Source organism: Homarus americanus, unplaced genomic scaffold (genome assembly GCF_018991925.1).
Source record: "Homarus americanus isolate GMGI-L3 unplaced genomic scaffold, GMGI_Hamer_2.0 scaffold24523, whole genome shotgun sequence".
Classification (NCBI taxonomy): domain Eukaryota; kingdom Metazoa; phylum Arthropoda; class Malacostraca; order Decapoda; family Nephropidae; genus Homarus; species Homarus americanus.
The window spans coordinates 379,552-397,420 of record NW_024744357.1 but is presented as its reverse complement, the minus strand read 5'-3'; the positions used below and the strand labels follow the sequence as shown (position 1 = coordinate 397,420).

Here is a 17,869-nt window from a genome sequence, read left to right as displayed (position 1 = left end):
TGCGGAAAGCAGAGAGACCCCCACAGTAGTTGCCACAATCTGACCGGTCCCCCTTGTTCTTATAAATATTGACAATGGAAGCATCTTTAAGAGCTTGGGGGATTTCACACACACACATCAAGCGTAAATTACAAAACTAGCGAACCTTGAATATTAAAACACCTGAATCTGCACTCCTTTGCGATATATAAAAGTGAGGGGCGATATGATCTAGGTGTATAATTAATGAAAGACAGGGTTAAACAAAAGTGATATAACAAAGGTACTTAAACTATCTAAGCAGGAGGAAACACATAGCAATGGTTTTAAATTGGATAAATTTAGATTTAGGCATGAAATAGGTAAATATTGGTTTGGGAATAGTTTTGTGGGTGAGTGGAACAAATTACCTAACAATGTCATTAACGCGTGCCCGTTAGGTGTAAACGGGCTGCCTCGTATGCACCAATAGGTCTGCTGCAGTTTCCTCCATTCTTATGTGCTTAGGGTTTTAGGCTCCTGTCTGTTGGGCGCGCACTTACATTGCGTTCCAACTTTGCAATCATCGTTTTCCCACACAAACGGATCTTGACTTCTCTTTCTGGCACACCCACGACTTTCACCAACACTGCCAGTCTCTGGTGAACTCATTGCCACTTAAAATATTATTTTATGCAAAAAAAAAGCAAAATCATAGACATCGTCTTGGCTTACTTGCCCAGCAAAGCATTAGATTCTGTGGCGCTGATTGGCTGTGAAAAAGAAAAAGTGTAACCCTGTGCTCATTGGCTTGCTCGACGTATTCGAAACTGAGGGTCTTTTAAATATCTTCCCTTATTCCATATATCTTTCTTACTCTTCTTACTTCATTTTTCTTTCTCTTCATGGACAGATGTACACTGGAGTTATTTAGGCTAAAAATATGATCATGTTAAGTCATTAAATTACCAACATCTTACTTCCATCTTCTCTTCGTCACACATCATGATTATATTCTGCTAAGGTGACCCAAGCGGTGTAAGTAATTAATCAAAGATTATTTTCAGTCTAAAATAACTTATTCATCTCATTAATTTACAAAGTAAATTATTAGGAAAACAGTATGATGAGTCTTCAAAACTCTGGGTGGGATGGAAGTGGTATTTAGCAACTTTAAATAGCAATTATAGTTCATGTTGCAATCAAACCAATTGTGTTCTAATAAAATACTCTTCAAGACTTTAAGTTGTTTAACGGAAAATTTATAGTTATAATTGATGTTTCAGTACACACTCAGTGTTATATTAGAAACATTTTACAACGAATGAATAAGATAACTAAGAGACAAAAAGAAAAAATACTCGTAGCCAATAATGTAAGAACCAAAAGAAACTTAAGAGTATTATGGACAGCAATATACTCTATGGTGTCCAAAAAGGGTATTTTACATGACACGGGGTATTTTGCAGTAATTATATATTTTTTGTCTAAAATACCTTTTTTGACCCAACAACTTTTACAGTGTGCTGGTGCAAATACATATTTATGTTTCTACTGTATATATGAAACCATAAACCCGTCAAATTTTATACTACATATTTCTAAGGAGAGTGGGAGCCAAATAGCCCTGAATCCAGATTCTGAACAATTCATTTTTGTCTACACTACTGCTGCGATAACACGTAGTATTGGCTCAATTAAGACAGACACAAAGGTCACAACTTAAAATACTGCAAAACTGCAATAAGATATCATAGAATTTGTTCCATACTCTCCTATCTTTATTAAGGAAAATATGAAGTACGAATCTTTGAGAACCTGGGTGGAGTAGTGGTGTTAATGAAGATAAGAGTTACCAGCGACAGGTGGGAGGCCGCGGAGCTGAGGCGGGTTCTCACACTGGCGGGAGTAGATGCGGGACACCTTCTCCAGCTCCTGGTGGAATCGCGCCAGGATCCTCTTGTACTTCCCTTCCACGTCCAGCTGCGGCACAACCTCGGCGATCTTCTCAAACCTATAGTAGCATATAATTAGCGGTCAGGTCAAATAAGGACAGGTGGTACTCTCTCGTATGATACATATCGAGTACAATGCATAGATCTAGGAAAAATAACGTGACAAATTCACCACAAACGATTGCAAAGAAAACACCCATTATTGTCCATAAAACTGTGTTATGTGATTAAAATTATAATTTAAAATGCCTAACCTAGATTATACATTATACAACATTACTTTAAGATCCTGAGATATTAGGAAGTAGAAGACTAGCGTGAGTCGACGACATACAGTACCTGGCCAGCATTTTGTAGGCCATGGGTGTCTCCCAGATCTCCTCGTGTTCTTTCTCCACCATCATGTGGATGCGCCGCAGCAGTTCCCGGACGCTGGCAGCGAACACGTCCAAGTCAGACTCAAAGTGATGGTCGCGGTAATCAAGGTAGTCATAAGACTTGTGGGAGATCTCGCTGCACATCTCATGCCAGGACTTGAGGATATCACGGAGGCCTGGTAGTAGGGATGTGTGAGAGGGTGTGTCCGGCCACGCTAGTAGTGAGGACAAGCTCCCAACCTGATGGTCCTCTTCAACACTTATCTACTGACTTGTTTGTTTATTAAATCCCTTTAAAACCAGAAACTATTCTAATGAGCCTACCATGGCCATAATGACTATAGGTTTTTCACTACTTTATAATTTTTAATAAGTGATATTAAAGCATTTTAATTGTTGTTATATTCAGTGATGATAATTTTATTTATTACACATGCAGTTATTCAGCCACATCTAGATGTTAAGGGTATTTTAGCTATGGTTTCCAAAGCGAGGAAGCGGAGTATACTGGACGTGGTGGCAGCGTTGTTGTGATGGCAGTAGAGGCAGTGCTAGATTTCTCGAAGCTCGTCTAGGTTGGTCGAAGCAAGGCCTTCACCACTCAACACCAGCCAGTATATTAATCTACTTGGTCACCATGAACCTGCAGTTACACTTACCACCAAGACAACAAAGAGACGATTACCTGCAGTTTACATCAAGGTAACAGGGAGGCATGCAGTGGTTATGGTGGTTCATGGTGCTGGCCAAGCTTCGTCAACCGTCCTAAAGACATATGCAGGTTATTCAAGCATAACTTTTGATAAACATGAGTTAATTCGTTTCGTATCTTGTTAGGGATAATCGTTTAATATCTTGCACAGTAAAAAACATGTTTAGTACATGAATTTCGAAGTGCTGACTGACCATAACTCTAGCAAGTGTTAATTCCTCTGTGAGAAGCTAGTTATACACCGACCGATGATTCTGAAGTGACAAAAATAAAAGTCACCATGTTCTCTCACCAAAGTGGCGGAATTCGCAACAGTAAAATTTAAGACTGGTTTTCGAGGCCAACAGCGCCTTGTGGGTCATGGCAGCTGGAGTAAACTTGAGTTTCAATACTGATGAAATTTTTGTAGAAAACCCTATAACATACAGGTGTAAATATATTTAAATATATTCTGTTAGCAACTGTTTATAAATATCATGCTTTTCTGGGTTTTATGAATGAAAAAAAAATTATATATATATATATATATATATATATATATATATATATATATATATATAAATATATATATATATATATATATATATATATATATATATATATATATATATATATATATATATATATATATATATATATATATATATATATATATATATATATATAGGTGTGTCATACAGAGGCGAATTTTTTTTTTTTGAGTTTGAAAAATCGGCCCATGGTATTGATGATGTAGTTCTATGTGCAGAATCATGTGATATCTTCAGATTTGAAAAGTTTTCATTTTTTGCTAGGTAAATTTTAACTTGAAATCTTATGAAAATTCAGTATTCCCACCCTTTTACCAACACCACTAAATAGCTTATTTAAAGTAAAGTAAATGTATCAGGTTAATTTATTAGGATGAAAATGATCCAGAATAGTGAAACGAATGATCTTGACACATTTATTAAATTTAATATTCCTTTAGAAAACAAAATCATCAAATACAAAAACCGGTTTTACTACTACGACCCGGTGTTGCTGCACACCATAGAGAACATGTCTTTCTTGCTTCTGTTTCTACTCATCACCTCCCTGCTGACCACCTGAGCTCGGATGTAGCCTTCCCTCCTCTCCTGGCTGTACACGTGACTGCTGGCCTCGCTCACTTGCTGTACACAACGCTCTATACTCTGGGTGTGCGAGGGCCAGGCAGGGACATGCATGGGGTTGTCCAGGAAAGCTCTGACTTGAACATTGGTGAGGCTGCAGGTAAGAGGGGGCTCACTGCCAGCCTGGATGTTATCCAGATCTATGAGATCAGTGAGGGTCTTGGCACCTAGATTGACTTCAGGAGTCTTCCTGACCCTGAAGGAATCGTCACCAACTGATTCGTCATGCCCAGATCCTCTCATATCTCATATCCAAGATCTTTTTGACTGCCACTCTTCTCTCCTCCTCATCCTTACTGCAGAGCATTGTCTGCAGAACTGCCTCGGATGAGCATACCAGGAAGATCTCCTCACAGTCTGCTCCACAATCTGAACAACCTTCCTTGGCTGACTCCTCAGGAGCTCAAGCTGGAAGAAGAGAACATGCCTCGGACCTTCGGAGAACATGACTTGACCTTGGTGTTGAACCAATTTGGCAAGTAGACACTCACGATGAATTGGACAATAAGTCTCAGGTTGTGAAGCTGGTTCCCTTTCAGTTTATGATGAGCGACCCAAATTCTGCAGAACCTGAGAGCCGTTGTGAGCCACCTAGAATGTGAGACTGAACCTATCTGCAGGTAAGCAAGTCTATCAGGCATGACCCCAGTTTTGATGGCACTGCAAATCATGTAACCATAGTACTGGTCAGTACTCAGGTCATCAATGACAGTATGTGCAAGCTCAACGAGTGGAGGGCCAACTGTGATTTTTTCAAAGCTCGGATTTATTTCTAACTCAGTGGCAGAGTCCAGCATCTTGCCAAGAGGACCAGACCATCTGTTGTTTGAAAGAGTCTTGCCATCCAGCTCCTGGATCAGATGTCTGAGTGGCAACTCGTTGGTGTGGAGGTCACAAACAATCCAGACCAGCTTCCTCCCAATCTTCCGCTCTATCCACTGTATGACCCCCCCTTGCCACCCTGTGTTCGTGTTGGTGCTGTCCCCTCCAATGGCCTGCAGGGTCTGGTCTACGTTCCTCTCTCTGAGCCAGTTCACAATGTTATCTGCCACTATCTCAGCTGGTTTCCTGATGTCATCTTTCTCTGGAGTGAAATGCCACAAATACTTCCCTCCTGGTTCACTGCAGCAGGAGTAGTGTTCCTCCTTCACCATGGCAGGGAACAACTTGTCAGAATCTCCAACTTTCATGAACACTTTAGTGTCATCCCTTCTCCCATCAAAGAACAAACAATTGATTCCATTTTCTCTTATCCCCTTATCAAACTCCTCTCTAGGTTACTGACAAGTTTCTCTGAGCTCTCCTTACTTTGTTATGATCTATCACCAGGTGAACATCATCAGGTGTTATCAAACCACCGTCAACCCAGGCAGCTGTTGCTATCTCTGCAGTTTCTCTGAGACCAGTGTGGTGTCGCATGCTGGCCAGAGCTATGCTCGGGATATCTTTCCTATTTCGAATCTTATGCCTGGAAGGTTTGGGATCATTATTTTCTGGGTTAGGGACAGTCACCATTCTCCTGGTCAGCACTCGTATCAGCCATGGGGAAGTCATTAAACTCTGAATCAGCTTGACTCCAATCATCGGCCTTTTTTACTTCACCCTGGGCCTTCTCAAGTCTCTTTTCCTCGGCAACTCTTCTCCTCTTCTGTCTCTCTGTGACAGCCTCCTGTCTCTTGGACTCCGGAATATCTTGGCTAGAAATCATGAGAGCCCCTATACTGCCAGTCTTCTCTCTCTGTGCTTTGACAAATGCCAGTTCGATCACAGGAATCTTCAGTTCACGCTTGCAAATACAGAAGATGTGGGCCTCGGATTTACAGTCACGATCGCATCCAAACTCAGGACAGAGAACAATTGGGCACTTGCAAGTAATTATGTCAAATAACTGGTCCATTTGCTTGGCAAAGCTGTCCTTAACTGCAAGTTTTCCTCTCCCAAGAGAGATATCTCTTGCCTTTTCCCAACTGGCTAGCAGTCTCTCACTAATCTTCTTCTGACTTGTTATGACTGGAGGCTTGAACTGAGCGTTAGCCAGAGTGTACTGTGCCAAGACAGCTTTGGTCGTATCACTGGCAATGTCTTTGTTTGTGTAAGTTCTTTGGTTCTTTTCACTGATTTGCCTGATTAAAACACCGTATCTCAAAGCATCTCTCAATGTAGGCAACTCCGACTTCAGGAGCTCTCTCCCAGACCCAAGATAGTGACTGAGATGGCTGGATTTTTGGTTCCTCGTCCTGACACAAGCAGCCATCGCAAATATTATCAACTTATAAATGCATCAGAATCTGAAACAGAAAAAATATTGTTAGTTGGGTTGTTAAAGAATGAAGTCAGAAAGCAATGTTCACTATTTAATTGTAATGCACTAATGCAGCTGTACGTTAGATTTTCGATAAATTTCACGCTAAAATTTACCTAGCAAAAGGTTGCAAAATATTGAAACTTAAATTATTTTCTGTTTATATACACTAAAATCTACCAAAAAAGTGATGGGCCATTAGTTTTAGCTGATCTTCCCTCCTATGACACCCTAATATATATATATATATATATATATATATATATATATATATATATATATATATATATATATATATATATATATATATATATATATATATATATATATATATATATATATATATATATATATATATATATATATATATATATATATATATATATATATATATATATATATATATATACTAAAGATCTTTTTATCGGAGAATGTTCAGCTTAACGGTTGACAACGACTGCTACAGACACTGGAGTGTTTCACTGCAAAGTCAGTGACTGTTCCTGGTGGTGCTGGGTGTTAGGGCTCGTTTACACGATCAGTCACCACGTATGGTGGTCGCGCACGCCTCGGATCAGTGGCGAAGCATGGGGTCGGAGCAGGGTACTGGACCACTGTTTAGTGGACGGTGTGTTTACACGGAATTGCCACACCTTCGTTACCGGTCAGTGTGTGGTAGACTGCTGGGCAAGATAAGAGGTTCATGGCTCCCAGACAGACGAGTCGGCGACGGACGGCCGCACTGTTGCGTGTTTTAGCCGCTGGGATGATACTGAAGAAAAAAAACAAGAAAACGGAGTGTGTGGGTGAAAAACTGGTTAAGGAACAAATCGTGTGGTACTTAAAACCAAATCTTTGCTGAAATGCAGCGTGAGGACACATTTGCATGACTCCTGAAATGTACAACACACTCTTGGATAAAGTGCGTCCACATATTTCCAGAACGGATACAAATATGAGGGGCTCTATAAGTGGCAGGGACCCACGTAGGTGGCCACGCAATTATTAGGCTCCCACACGTAACTGCCCGGGAAGGGTTGGTGGTTCAGTGTTGCCGTCTACACGATCACTGCCCGAGCACGGCTTCGTTACCATGCTTCGAAAACATGCTCCGAGACTGATTGTGTAAACGAGCCTTTAAAAGTATACGTTCGGCTGCATTGTGTACGGCACATTGACAGTATTCCTTTATTTTTCTCGTGCAGGTGCTCCTGTGTGCAGCTCTCGTCTGTTTTATACTAAATATTTAATTTTTTCTTGTAAGAGAGGTGATGATCAGGTAGGTACGATGTTGTAGCTTCCTGTGTTTATGATGTCACTATGTACACTATGTTTAATTATGTACAACATTCTGTACAGCATTAAGGGCAACATTCTTACCCCAAGTTTTGTTTTATAAATGATGCAAAAGAAAGTGATATTACCCGTGGAAATTTCATTCTAAGCCTAAAAAAAAAAATACGTGTTCTTAAGTCATGCTGTACACAGTAAGAATATAAAAATAAAACAGGTTACGTAGTAGAGGAATTTTCACTACACTAGAAAAAAAAATCACTGCGGTGGTTGAGCTGCCTACTTAAAACTCTAATACTGTGAGGCACTGTACAGCCTCGGCAACTTTGTCATAGTTACATACCCAGGCAATGTGTCTTTCTCCCCATCAAATATTAAGTGTAACTCATTGATTTCTTCTAATATATTCTCCCTGTCCGTTTATAACTTTCTCTTGATCATGATGCAATACTAAGTAGTGTCCCCTTCTTTCTTTCATTCATTATATCACTCTCAGATACATGTGTAAAATTTCATTTGGTGAAAACCAAAAGAAAACGGCGCTTGAGACAAGGGGGGAATTCCTAAGTCCCAGATGAGAGTGAGTAGAAGCTTGATGATTACAGAGCCCTTTAGCCATCATGACAGAGCCGTCATTCATCATGACCATAAGCACAGTGGTGGATACTACCAACATTAGTTACTTAAGGGTCATCCTAACTGAAGGCTCCCGTCATGTTAACTAATGACCTCTGTGACTGCAAATTATCTGCTTAACCCTTCCTAACTACGAATACAAAAATAAAGATCTATCAACTTATCGTTTGTACTCACACTCTTCTCATAAATATGGAGGCATATGATATGAGATATGTTTTCCGACCAAGAGTTTAACTGGAAGGTCAAAAATACTTCTGGCAGATCCTGGAAACAAGTGTCATTGTGTACTGTCTGCAGTGGACTCAGGCGGTGTGATATGGAATACTGTGCTTCTAACGTCCCTTTACCTTACGTTACACTTTATGATGGCACTTTAAATCCTGACTTAGTTTATAATCTTAACTGTCTCATATTTTTTTATGCCTTATTGATATTATGCCTTTATGTCATTAGATACAATACGTAATATCTGCTGATGTACATTAGTTTACTGTATAGAATAGAGTACTTCTGATGTCCCGTCAAAAAGGGTGTCTCTTAGGTTCCCTCGCCTGCCTCCCACGACTGGTCCCTGTTTTTTGTCCATAATTTAGTGAAGAGCAACACCCCTATTGACCTGTTAGAATGAGCTTCCAACTGTTTTTCCTCCACCCCTGATTAGCTCCCCCACACACCCTCCCTTGTGCCTTGGACGAGTGTTAGCGAGTAGTGTGAAGCAGAGGGACCCAAGCTGTGGTCCGGGAAGCTGCCACGGTCAGGCTGTGGCCATCTGGGTGTGAGGCTGCGGCGGCCTTACAGCTGTCATGGTCAAGTTGGAGGCAGCCTAGCCGCTGTGCCCGGGACGGAGCTGCCACCACCAGGTCAGCTTGGGACACGGATGCCGATAAAAGCTTAACAGTGAAAAACTAAAGATGCTGTTACAACCTGGCTTGTTCTTATTACTCCGCATTTGGCCTATTGCATCTGAAAATTGTAGGGAAATAATGAATACTGTAAACGGGTTAACAAGTGGCATATCTTAATGGGTACATCGGCTCTTCAATAAAGGAGCCCTAAGTGACGTCCAGTCGTGTACTATCCTGCAGCATCACAAGTAAGTACTGTGAATGAACGATGACACTATTACTGAGTGACATGACACCAGCATTAGTGAATCTCAGTTTTGCTATACAACATTATTAGTCATCGGATAAACTATAGAGAAAAAAACATTATGTCCAAAGCAAAGATATCTTTAACATTATTAAAGTATCGTACGTAATATTATCATCATTGATGGAAATATTTAAAGTTGCTACATTTAGAGCATTATCAATGTTGAAAAACTTGGCTTAAAATTACAGCTTAGAAATACGTAACAGTATGTAGGAGAAGGATTACTGACGGCTTAGTATTTAAGAACATATATTTCAAGGATTTGTTTTTTAGATTGGGCGTTAGGATTTTATAATTATGCAGGCGGATGAAAGCAGTTTGTTCTGTACACATTACAATTAATTTGTCACTGAAACTGACGTGCACTGGTGGCGGTATTGTTCCTGGTGCTGTACTGTAGGTGTGCTGCCTCACGTGTAACCCACCGTAGGAAAACGATAATGAAATCTTTCAATGTCAGAAGAGGAAGTTTATATACACACACTCACACCACGCACACTCATATCAGACACAAAGACACACCTCAGACACTTGCACCCCATACACACTCACACCGAGGCTGACCGGCCCTCGAGCCACCTGGACGCGAATTTGTTAAAAGTTTAGAAGCTGTTGCTCACACAACAACCACACCCTGAGTTAATGAGATGTATGACCCAGTGTCAAGGAATAATAAGAGGACCGGAAAACTCGCAAACTACACTGGCTAACCGTTACCCCAGATCAAAATCAGCATAATGTTCCCCATCACTGCTGGGTTGACAGTGTTAAATGCCGATACCCGGGTATCGAACTCAGTACCACTCACTTGCAAGGCGAACATGCTGACCAAAACACCACAAATCGTTTCATTTGACCAAGAGGCTCAAATCAGACAATTTTTCCTGGCCGGTTTTCTCTCTTTTCTTGACACAGTTCCCATACCATGACCAGTATCACCGTCAGTGTATCATACAAAACTGTTGAATAATTTTGTCAATCAAACCCACATTAAAACAGTACAATTTCGGCGCCCACTAAGCACCCTCCCCAGTTGTGGTAAACCAAACTGTATTGTTTCAATGTCATCTCATTGAATGTGGGTTTAATTTCCAACATGACGTTTCTGTTTTTGTGAATCTTTCAAAGTACTTTCTATAAATGATGACACAGCACGGCTCCTTAACGCTCACACTCACTATTATTCCAACTTTCTCTGACGGCGCACTTGACAGAACTTAAATTCATCATAATATATCAAGGGTAAGTTTTTATTTTACGGTCAGAATATTATCTTGAACGTTGACTAACACTTTGAAGCCAACTGTGTGACCATCGAGTCCGTGGCCTTGAACTCTAAGCAGTTTTAACTAGATAAAAAGAGTTGAAGGGTGGAAACGAGTATCAAGTTTGGCCCTGTGTTTTGACCTTCGTCCGCGCTAAACTAAATTCAACAGAATTCCTGAAGTATACCTCACGAGCTGAAAATTTTAATTTAGTATATTCTAAGCGTCTGTGAAACATTACCAAGCATCCTGGGAGATATTCAGACGTAGAAAATTTTTAGTGTGACCTTCACCCAAACCTCCGACTGATCTCCGTTAACAATTAAGTTTTCCGAAATATTTCCTAAAAAATCCAGTACTGAATGTTTGAAGATAATAACTCGAAATGCATGACAGCAAAGAACTATCGAAAAACACTATCTTACCACCGATTAATGGATCATGACAATGCTAAACGACAGATTATCAATCAGGTAATATTACCCAAAGAGAAAACAAGATACTGTATTTGGAGAAAATGGGCCAGAAGTTATCTACGAGGTGAGGCATCGAAGAGGAGCCGTGAATGACGGCCAGAATCTAATTAACGTTAATGCCGGATGAATGACCTAACTATACTGGTAAAATTGAACCCCACAAAAAACGAAGTTACCAAAGATGACACAGGAAAACAAATCAACTGCAGCCTTAACTCGAAACTGAGGAACCTGACAAACAGATAAACACAGACAGACTAAATAAATACAGGCATAGGCAAGAGATTAACGTACTTTGTTTCTTTATTAAGTGAAAATATCGCCATAACATTCGAGTCTGTATAATGGTTCAGTGACGGTTAGCTTCAGTACACAAGACGCTGCACTAAATGACGACGTCCGTAATATCTAGCAGCAGTAACAGTTACCTGACGAAATGCTTCCACCTAGATCGTTCGAGGCCTCAAGTGATGCACATCGAGTGTGTGGCGCGGCGCTCCCTTTTCCTCTCTCAGGGAGAAATAAGTTGGTCGAGTCTCTCTTGACGTAAAACTAGCTGAGGCTGAACTATAGATAATTTCTTTTTTGCTATAAACAGTGAATGCAATTTGACGTGATATTTTGTACTGTGTGAGAAATTTAAGTGGGTTTTTGGTTGCAATTTTAGGAGAAAATAAGGTCTCTGGTTAATTTGGAATGTACAGTTCTAAATTTTGTAAATAGAGTGACACAAAAAAGCGTTTTATGACAAAATACTCCATTGTTGTGTTGGTACATTGGCTTGTATCAAGAGAGTTCCGTTTAATTGTGAGATAGGAAAATAGAAAGCTTCGAGTTGTGTGGTACAAGGTAAAGTTAGCGGCAGTGTCAGGCCAATGGTGTGGTGTAACTATTACAAGGATGAAGTGTTGATCAGGAGGCGTGTGAGTGAGGGGTCTGACACAAGGATGAGGTGGCCGGTGTTGTTAAAGGAGCTGACAAGGGTGAGGTGAGGGGGTGAAAAGCCAGTTCTCCTGGTTTCAGAGGATGTGGTGGTCAGGTTGACAGACCATACAGGCCGAGTGTCAAGGTCTTGTGTACTTGAACAGGTATTTCTCTGGATGATGGGTGGAGGAGGTGGAGGAGGAGTGGAGTGAGAGGGCTACTGTATCTCCACTCCACTTACCGGTTTCCATGGGAAGTAAGGCTGTGGGAAGAGACCATCCGCAGGCATGCGGCATCATACGGAAAAGAACAAAAAAAATGAGTGTATTAATAAGCTGTGAGCATAACTGAGGACCCTGAGTCTCCAGCAGCTGCATGACGCCGCCCGCAGCTCGTAAACACAACATCATGACACCATGAATAAAATCAGAGGCAAACACAAGAAGAAATGTGAGAAATTTTCTGGTCAATGACTCTCTAAGGTTTATACTGTACTTTAATTCCCCTAAACTGGTGATATGAAAATGCGACTTATTGGCTTTTTGAAGTTATGGTAAGAAACTAGTGACAAAAATAGCGTTCATACTACACTGAGACTACAGTACTTAGCTGCGTTTACATATCGCCAATCAGGGGAAGAAAAGAGTAACGTAAAAATATTTGAGACTCTTACCGTGAAGTGGGTTTATGTTGCAATGTTTACGAGCTCCATTACCCCTAGAGTATGGGTGGGTCCGACACAACTTAACATACATCGGGGAAAGGTATCAGCTTATAGGATTTATTGGATTTATGGTAGCAGATATTTTTTTTAATATAATTCATTAATTACACAAAAAATACATTATCACTTCATAAGAATTAAGTATAAGAATGAGATTATTACGTTTAATTCTTTAATGCAGCATTTAGGCAGTGACGCAGCTATGGGTCAGAAGCTATAGGCCGAGGAGGGGAGAGAGAAACAGACGATACCAGGGGAGTTAAGGTGGTGTGGATGAGGTACCGTCAACCAAAGAGGCACTGACCCCACCCAAGGTCACGTGCAGGAAATTTTACGTGGCAATACTTGGTGATGTAAGGCTATATGTAATGGGGATTGTGATTGGTGGATCTATTTTCTGCTGTATCACTGTCAGGATAAATATTAAACGATTCATCATTATTTTAGATCAGGAGAAGTTTCCAAAATAAACGTTCGTATATTTGTTTAAATAACGAAGAAAATTAAATAATGAATTTGCAAGTCAACTACAACCGCAGCTGTCACAATATTCTCACATCAAATTTTCTTCATTATTTAAGCAAATCTACGAACATTTGGAAACTTCTCATGATGTAAAATAAGGATGAATAGTTTATTATTATAAAGTTCTACCTTTGGTTTGTTTAATGTTTACCCTGACAATGATACAACAGAAAACAGATCCACCAATCACAATCACCATTACATACAGCCTTCCTTTACCAAGTATTGCAAGATAAAATTACCTGCACGTGACCTAGGGTGGGATCAGTGCATCTTTGGCTGACTGTACTATAGGTTAATACCAGGGGAATTAAGGTGGTGTGAAGGAGGTAGGTTAATACCAGGGGAGGAAGCTGGTAAGAGAGGATGCAGGTTGAAGGGCCAGCCATAGTGAGGCAGAGGAGGTGACTTGGAAGGTCCAGCACTTTACGTGTAGTCTGGGACGTGTGATAGTCGGAATGAGGACGCGGATAGTTAGCTGAGCCGGGAGAGTGGTCATTGATTGGCTATGAGGCTGAGGGTTGTTTACTGGGGACTAGACGGTAAGCTATGATTGGTTAGGAGGCTGAAGGTTGTTTACTGGGGACTAGACGGTAAGCTATGATTGGTTAGGAGGCTGAGGGTTGTTTACTGGGGACTAGACGGTAAGCTATGATTGGTGAGGAGGTTGAAGGTTGTTGAGGGGGACGGGAGAGTGAACATTTGATTGGCTGGTATTTTCAGGATAATAATCTGGGGAGTGAGGATTACTGGTTAAGGTGGTGAGGATTACTGGTTAAGGTGGTGAGGATTACTGGTTAAGGTGGTGAGGATTACTGGTTAAGGAGGTGAGGATTACTGGTTAAGGTGGTGAGGATTACTGGTTAAGGTGGTGAGGATTACTGGTTAAGGTGGTGAGGATTACTGGTTAAGGTGGTGAGGATTACTGGTTAAGGTGGTGAGGATTACTGGTTAAGGTGGTGAGGATTACTGGTTAAGGTGGTGAGGATTACTGGTTAAGGTGTTGAGGATTACTGGTTAAGGTGGTGAGGATTACTGGTTAAGGTGGTGAGGATTACTGGTTAAGAAGGTGAGGATTACTGGTTAAGAAGGTGGTTACTGGTTAAGGAGGATTACTGGTTAAGGTGTTGAGGATTACTGGTTAAGGTGGTGAGGAAGGGTTTACTGGTTAGAAGGTGAGGTTACTGAGGAGGTGAGGATTACTGGTTACTGGTTAGAGGAGGTACTGGTTAAGGAGGTGAGGATTACTGGTTAAGGTGGTGAGGATTACTGGTTAAGGAGGTGAGGGTTACTGGTTAAGGAGGTGAGGATTACTGGTTAAGAAGGTGAGGATTACTGGTTAAGGAGGTGAGGGTTACTGGTTAAGGTGGTGATGATTACTGGTTAAGGAGGTGAGGATTACTGGTTAAGGTGGTGAGGATTACTGGTTAAGAAGGTGAAAATTACTGGTTAAGAAGGTGAGGATTACTGGTTAAGGAGGTGAGGATTACTGGTTAAGGTGGTGAGGATTACTGGTTAAGGAGGTGAGGGTTACTGGTTAAGGAGGTGAGGGTTACTGGTTAAGGGGATAAGGATTATTATTTACGGTGAGGATCACTGGAAGAGGGTAGAGAGTTTGGGTTAAGAAAGTGAGGAGTTTGGAATCACAAGGTTAAGGGTTTTGGCCTCACCTGTCGGGTCAGATATAACCTGGAACTAAATATTTTTAGTTGATCATTCTAACTATTATTTAGTGCTATCATCTCCTGCTAATGCAATCATCATGCAGTGATTCGTGACGTAGCAGGCATAAAATTTATTTTATTTTCTTAAAACTAAAGATTATTATATTTCTGTACTGGCCTTTACGGAGAGTTGAAATTTTTATTATTGCCGTGAAGCAATATAATATCCATCAATATGTTGAAAAATGACGAAAAATTACTATAATCGCAATGTATAATGAGCAGGAACCATTAATTGTAATTGTTATACATAACTTGAAATTTAAGTATTTTCTGAATATCAGTCTTTTTTCTAACATCAGGCAATTCTTTGTAAATTATATAATAAATATAAATCTTACATTCAGCTCGACCTTCGAAGAATCCCGAGAACTTGTCAATATCGTCGAAGAGTCTGGTGATGTTGTTGAGGCGGCAACAGAACGCCTCGAACTTGCCGAAGACATACTGCTCGCTGAAACTGAAGGGACGTTCTCCTGGCATGGACTCCAACTTCTCCTGTCAACAACAACGTAATATTACTCTCACCATTCTTGTGTACCTCACCTGTCATGACCTCCTGTTCCTCACAACTTCAGTCTTTGTGTACCTCGCCAGTCATGGCCTCCAGGTACTGTCCTCCTTTGTCATGACCCCCAGCTCCTGTCAACCACAACATCATGTCGTATCTCTGTACCTCACCAGTACTGACAATATCCATTATGTTTCTATTGTCAATATTTATTTTACCATGCACAACAATCACCTCCTCTACATGAATTTAATTGTATCTATACGGATGTATGTCTTCAACGAATAGCCATTATTATTATTGTTATTATTAACATAATTGTTATATTGCTACGGTCACTATATCATCATCACTACTACCTTTATTATTATTATTATTATTATTATTATTATTATTATTATTATTATTATTACAATTATTATTACAATAATCATTATTATTGCTATTTTATAGTTATTATTATAATTATTGTTATCAGTTTACAACACAGGCAACCAACACGTCCCATCAGCAGCAAACCTTCACTAACCAGCTTGAGGCTCACTACCTGTCCTCATCAACATTGTTTCTTACTTGGTGTGTCTACTGTATGTATAGTATAGGTAAATGGCGTTAACTTTTATATATATATATATATATATATATATATATATATATATATATATATATATATATATATATATATATATATATATATATATATATATATATATGGTTGAATTTATTTTTGTTAGTCTGTCGATAAAATTTCTTTTATCTATCGTTAAACTTACTTTTGGTTAAGCTGATTTTAATTATGTTAAGCTTATTGCTATCATTTGTTAAATTTACTTTCATCATTCATTAAAATAATGGACCTTTACCATTCGTTAATCTTACTTCACTTTATCGTTGAACGTATTCTTATCATTTGTTAGAGTTACTTTTATCTTTCTTTAAATTTACCTTTACCAGTCACTAAACTTACTTTATTTTGTCGTTAAACTTACTTTCGTCTTCTGGTAAGCTGTCTTGTAGGTGGCGTTAAGCTTGAGACAATGTTGTATCTTAACCCTCACTTCCTTACGTGGCTGTGACCAGATGGTCTCTTGACCCTGGCAGGATATGTACACCTGACACGCACGTATCATCTGGTTGGTGATCTGCAAATATGATAAATGTCTATAAGTTTGTTTATTTTCACTCTTTTGAGTCTTATGCCACAGAAATTGTGGAAACAAGAGCATCCAATATTGAATCCCCCCTTATTCGTCGCCCCACTTTCTATTACCTACTGTATCTAATGTTCTTCTATATAGTGTGTTCCCCTGACACAACTCTTTGTATTTTTGATGCTTAGAGTAAACAAGATAGAGAAGAGACGCAAAAAGCCTAATTGTTAGAGGGTTGTTTGTGCTCGTCTGAAAGCTCCGCCTATTTATGACATCTTCACTGATACCTAACAAGATAATCCTCTCCAAACCTGTTCTTTTCTAAAACATATTTTACAATATATAAAAAAAGAGCTAAATCACAAATTTTATCAATATAAAGTATCAAAATATACAGTTATGCCATCTATCGCTCACAAAGGCCACCAAGATCGATAGTACTTTAGGTTTTATCCACCAGGATCTTACGAAACTTTAACTAAGTCTTAAGTATGTAAAATATATCAAACTATAGTGTTACCTTAACCCAAAATTAAACTCGAATGTTAATAAATGTACAGATAGCTACCAGAATTAGCGCAAACATACGTTACTGTGCTTTACATTAGTTTATAAGTAGCTCAACTGACATAAGAACAAGAAACCAGCCTGACAGGTGTTAAAAGGAAAATACATTGCTACTGTAAGAGGCGCGCTACTATGTGTGTGTGACAGGACAACCCACTGTCTGCTGCTGGTGGTGTCTCACGACAAGAACTGGGCAAGCCCAATATGAACATTAATCAACACTTAATATAAATATACCCAAACAGTGCACCCAAACTAGAATAAATTATTAAACACTGTTTTAATAAACACAAACAATATTATCAATAAATATCGTGTAAAGTCCAGACAAACACAAAGGGCTATTTGATTGATTGAAAGAACAAGGCTAGAACACTAAATGTAAAAAAGGGAGGATCATTTCTAAGATAAGCACACAAATATACTACCCACGTCACTTATAAGCCACACAGACTGC

General features: G+C 39.6%; 2 protein-coding genes across 2 annotated transcripts in view; both read right to left on the bottom strand.

Moving 5' to 3' along the window:
• LOC121877743 (dynein axonemal heavy chain 5-like) overlaps positions 1 to 3,410 on the bottom strand; it is a 118,351-nt gene extending 114,941 nt beyond the window's left edge. Inside the window, exons 1-2 of the mRNA XM_042383599.1 lie at positions 2,253 to 3,410; positions 1,815 to 1,972 (exon numbers count right to left, since the gene is read on the bottom strand). Coding sequence (XP_042239533.1) covers positions 1,815 to 1,972; positions 2,253 to 2,434 — 340 coding nt within the window. The 5' untranslated portion in view covers positions 2,435 to 3,410. The remainder of the gene's footprint in view (positions 1 to 1,814; positions 1,973 to 2,252) is intronic.
• Positions 3,411 to 9,088: 5,678 nt separating this feature from the next.
• LOC121877742 (dynein axonemal heavy chain 5-like) overlaps positions 9,089 to 17,869 on the bottom strand; it is a 31,349-nt gene continuing 22,568 nt past the window's right edge. Inside the window, exons 7-10 of the mRNA XM_042383598.1 lie at positions 16,684 to 16,836; positions 15,525 to 15,681; positions 12,452 to 12,472; positions 9,089 to 9,255 (exon numbers count right to left, since the gene is read on the bottom strand). Coding sequence (XP_042239532.1) covers positions 9,089 to 9,255; positions 12,452 to 12,472; positions 15,525 to 15,681; positions 16,684 to 16,836 — 498 coding nt within the window. The remainder of the gene's footprint in view (positions 9,256 to 12,451; positions 12,473 to 15,524; positions 15,682 to 16,683; positions 16,837 to 17,869) is intronic.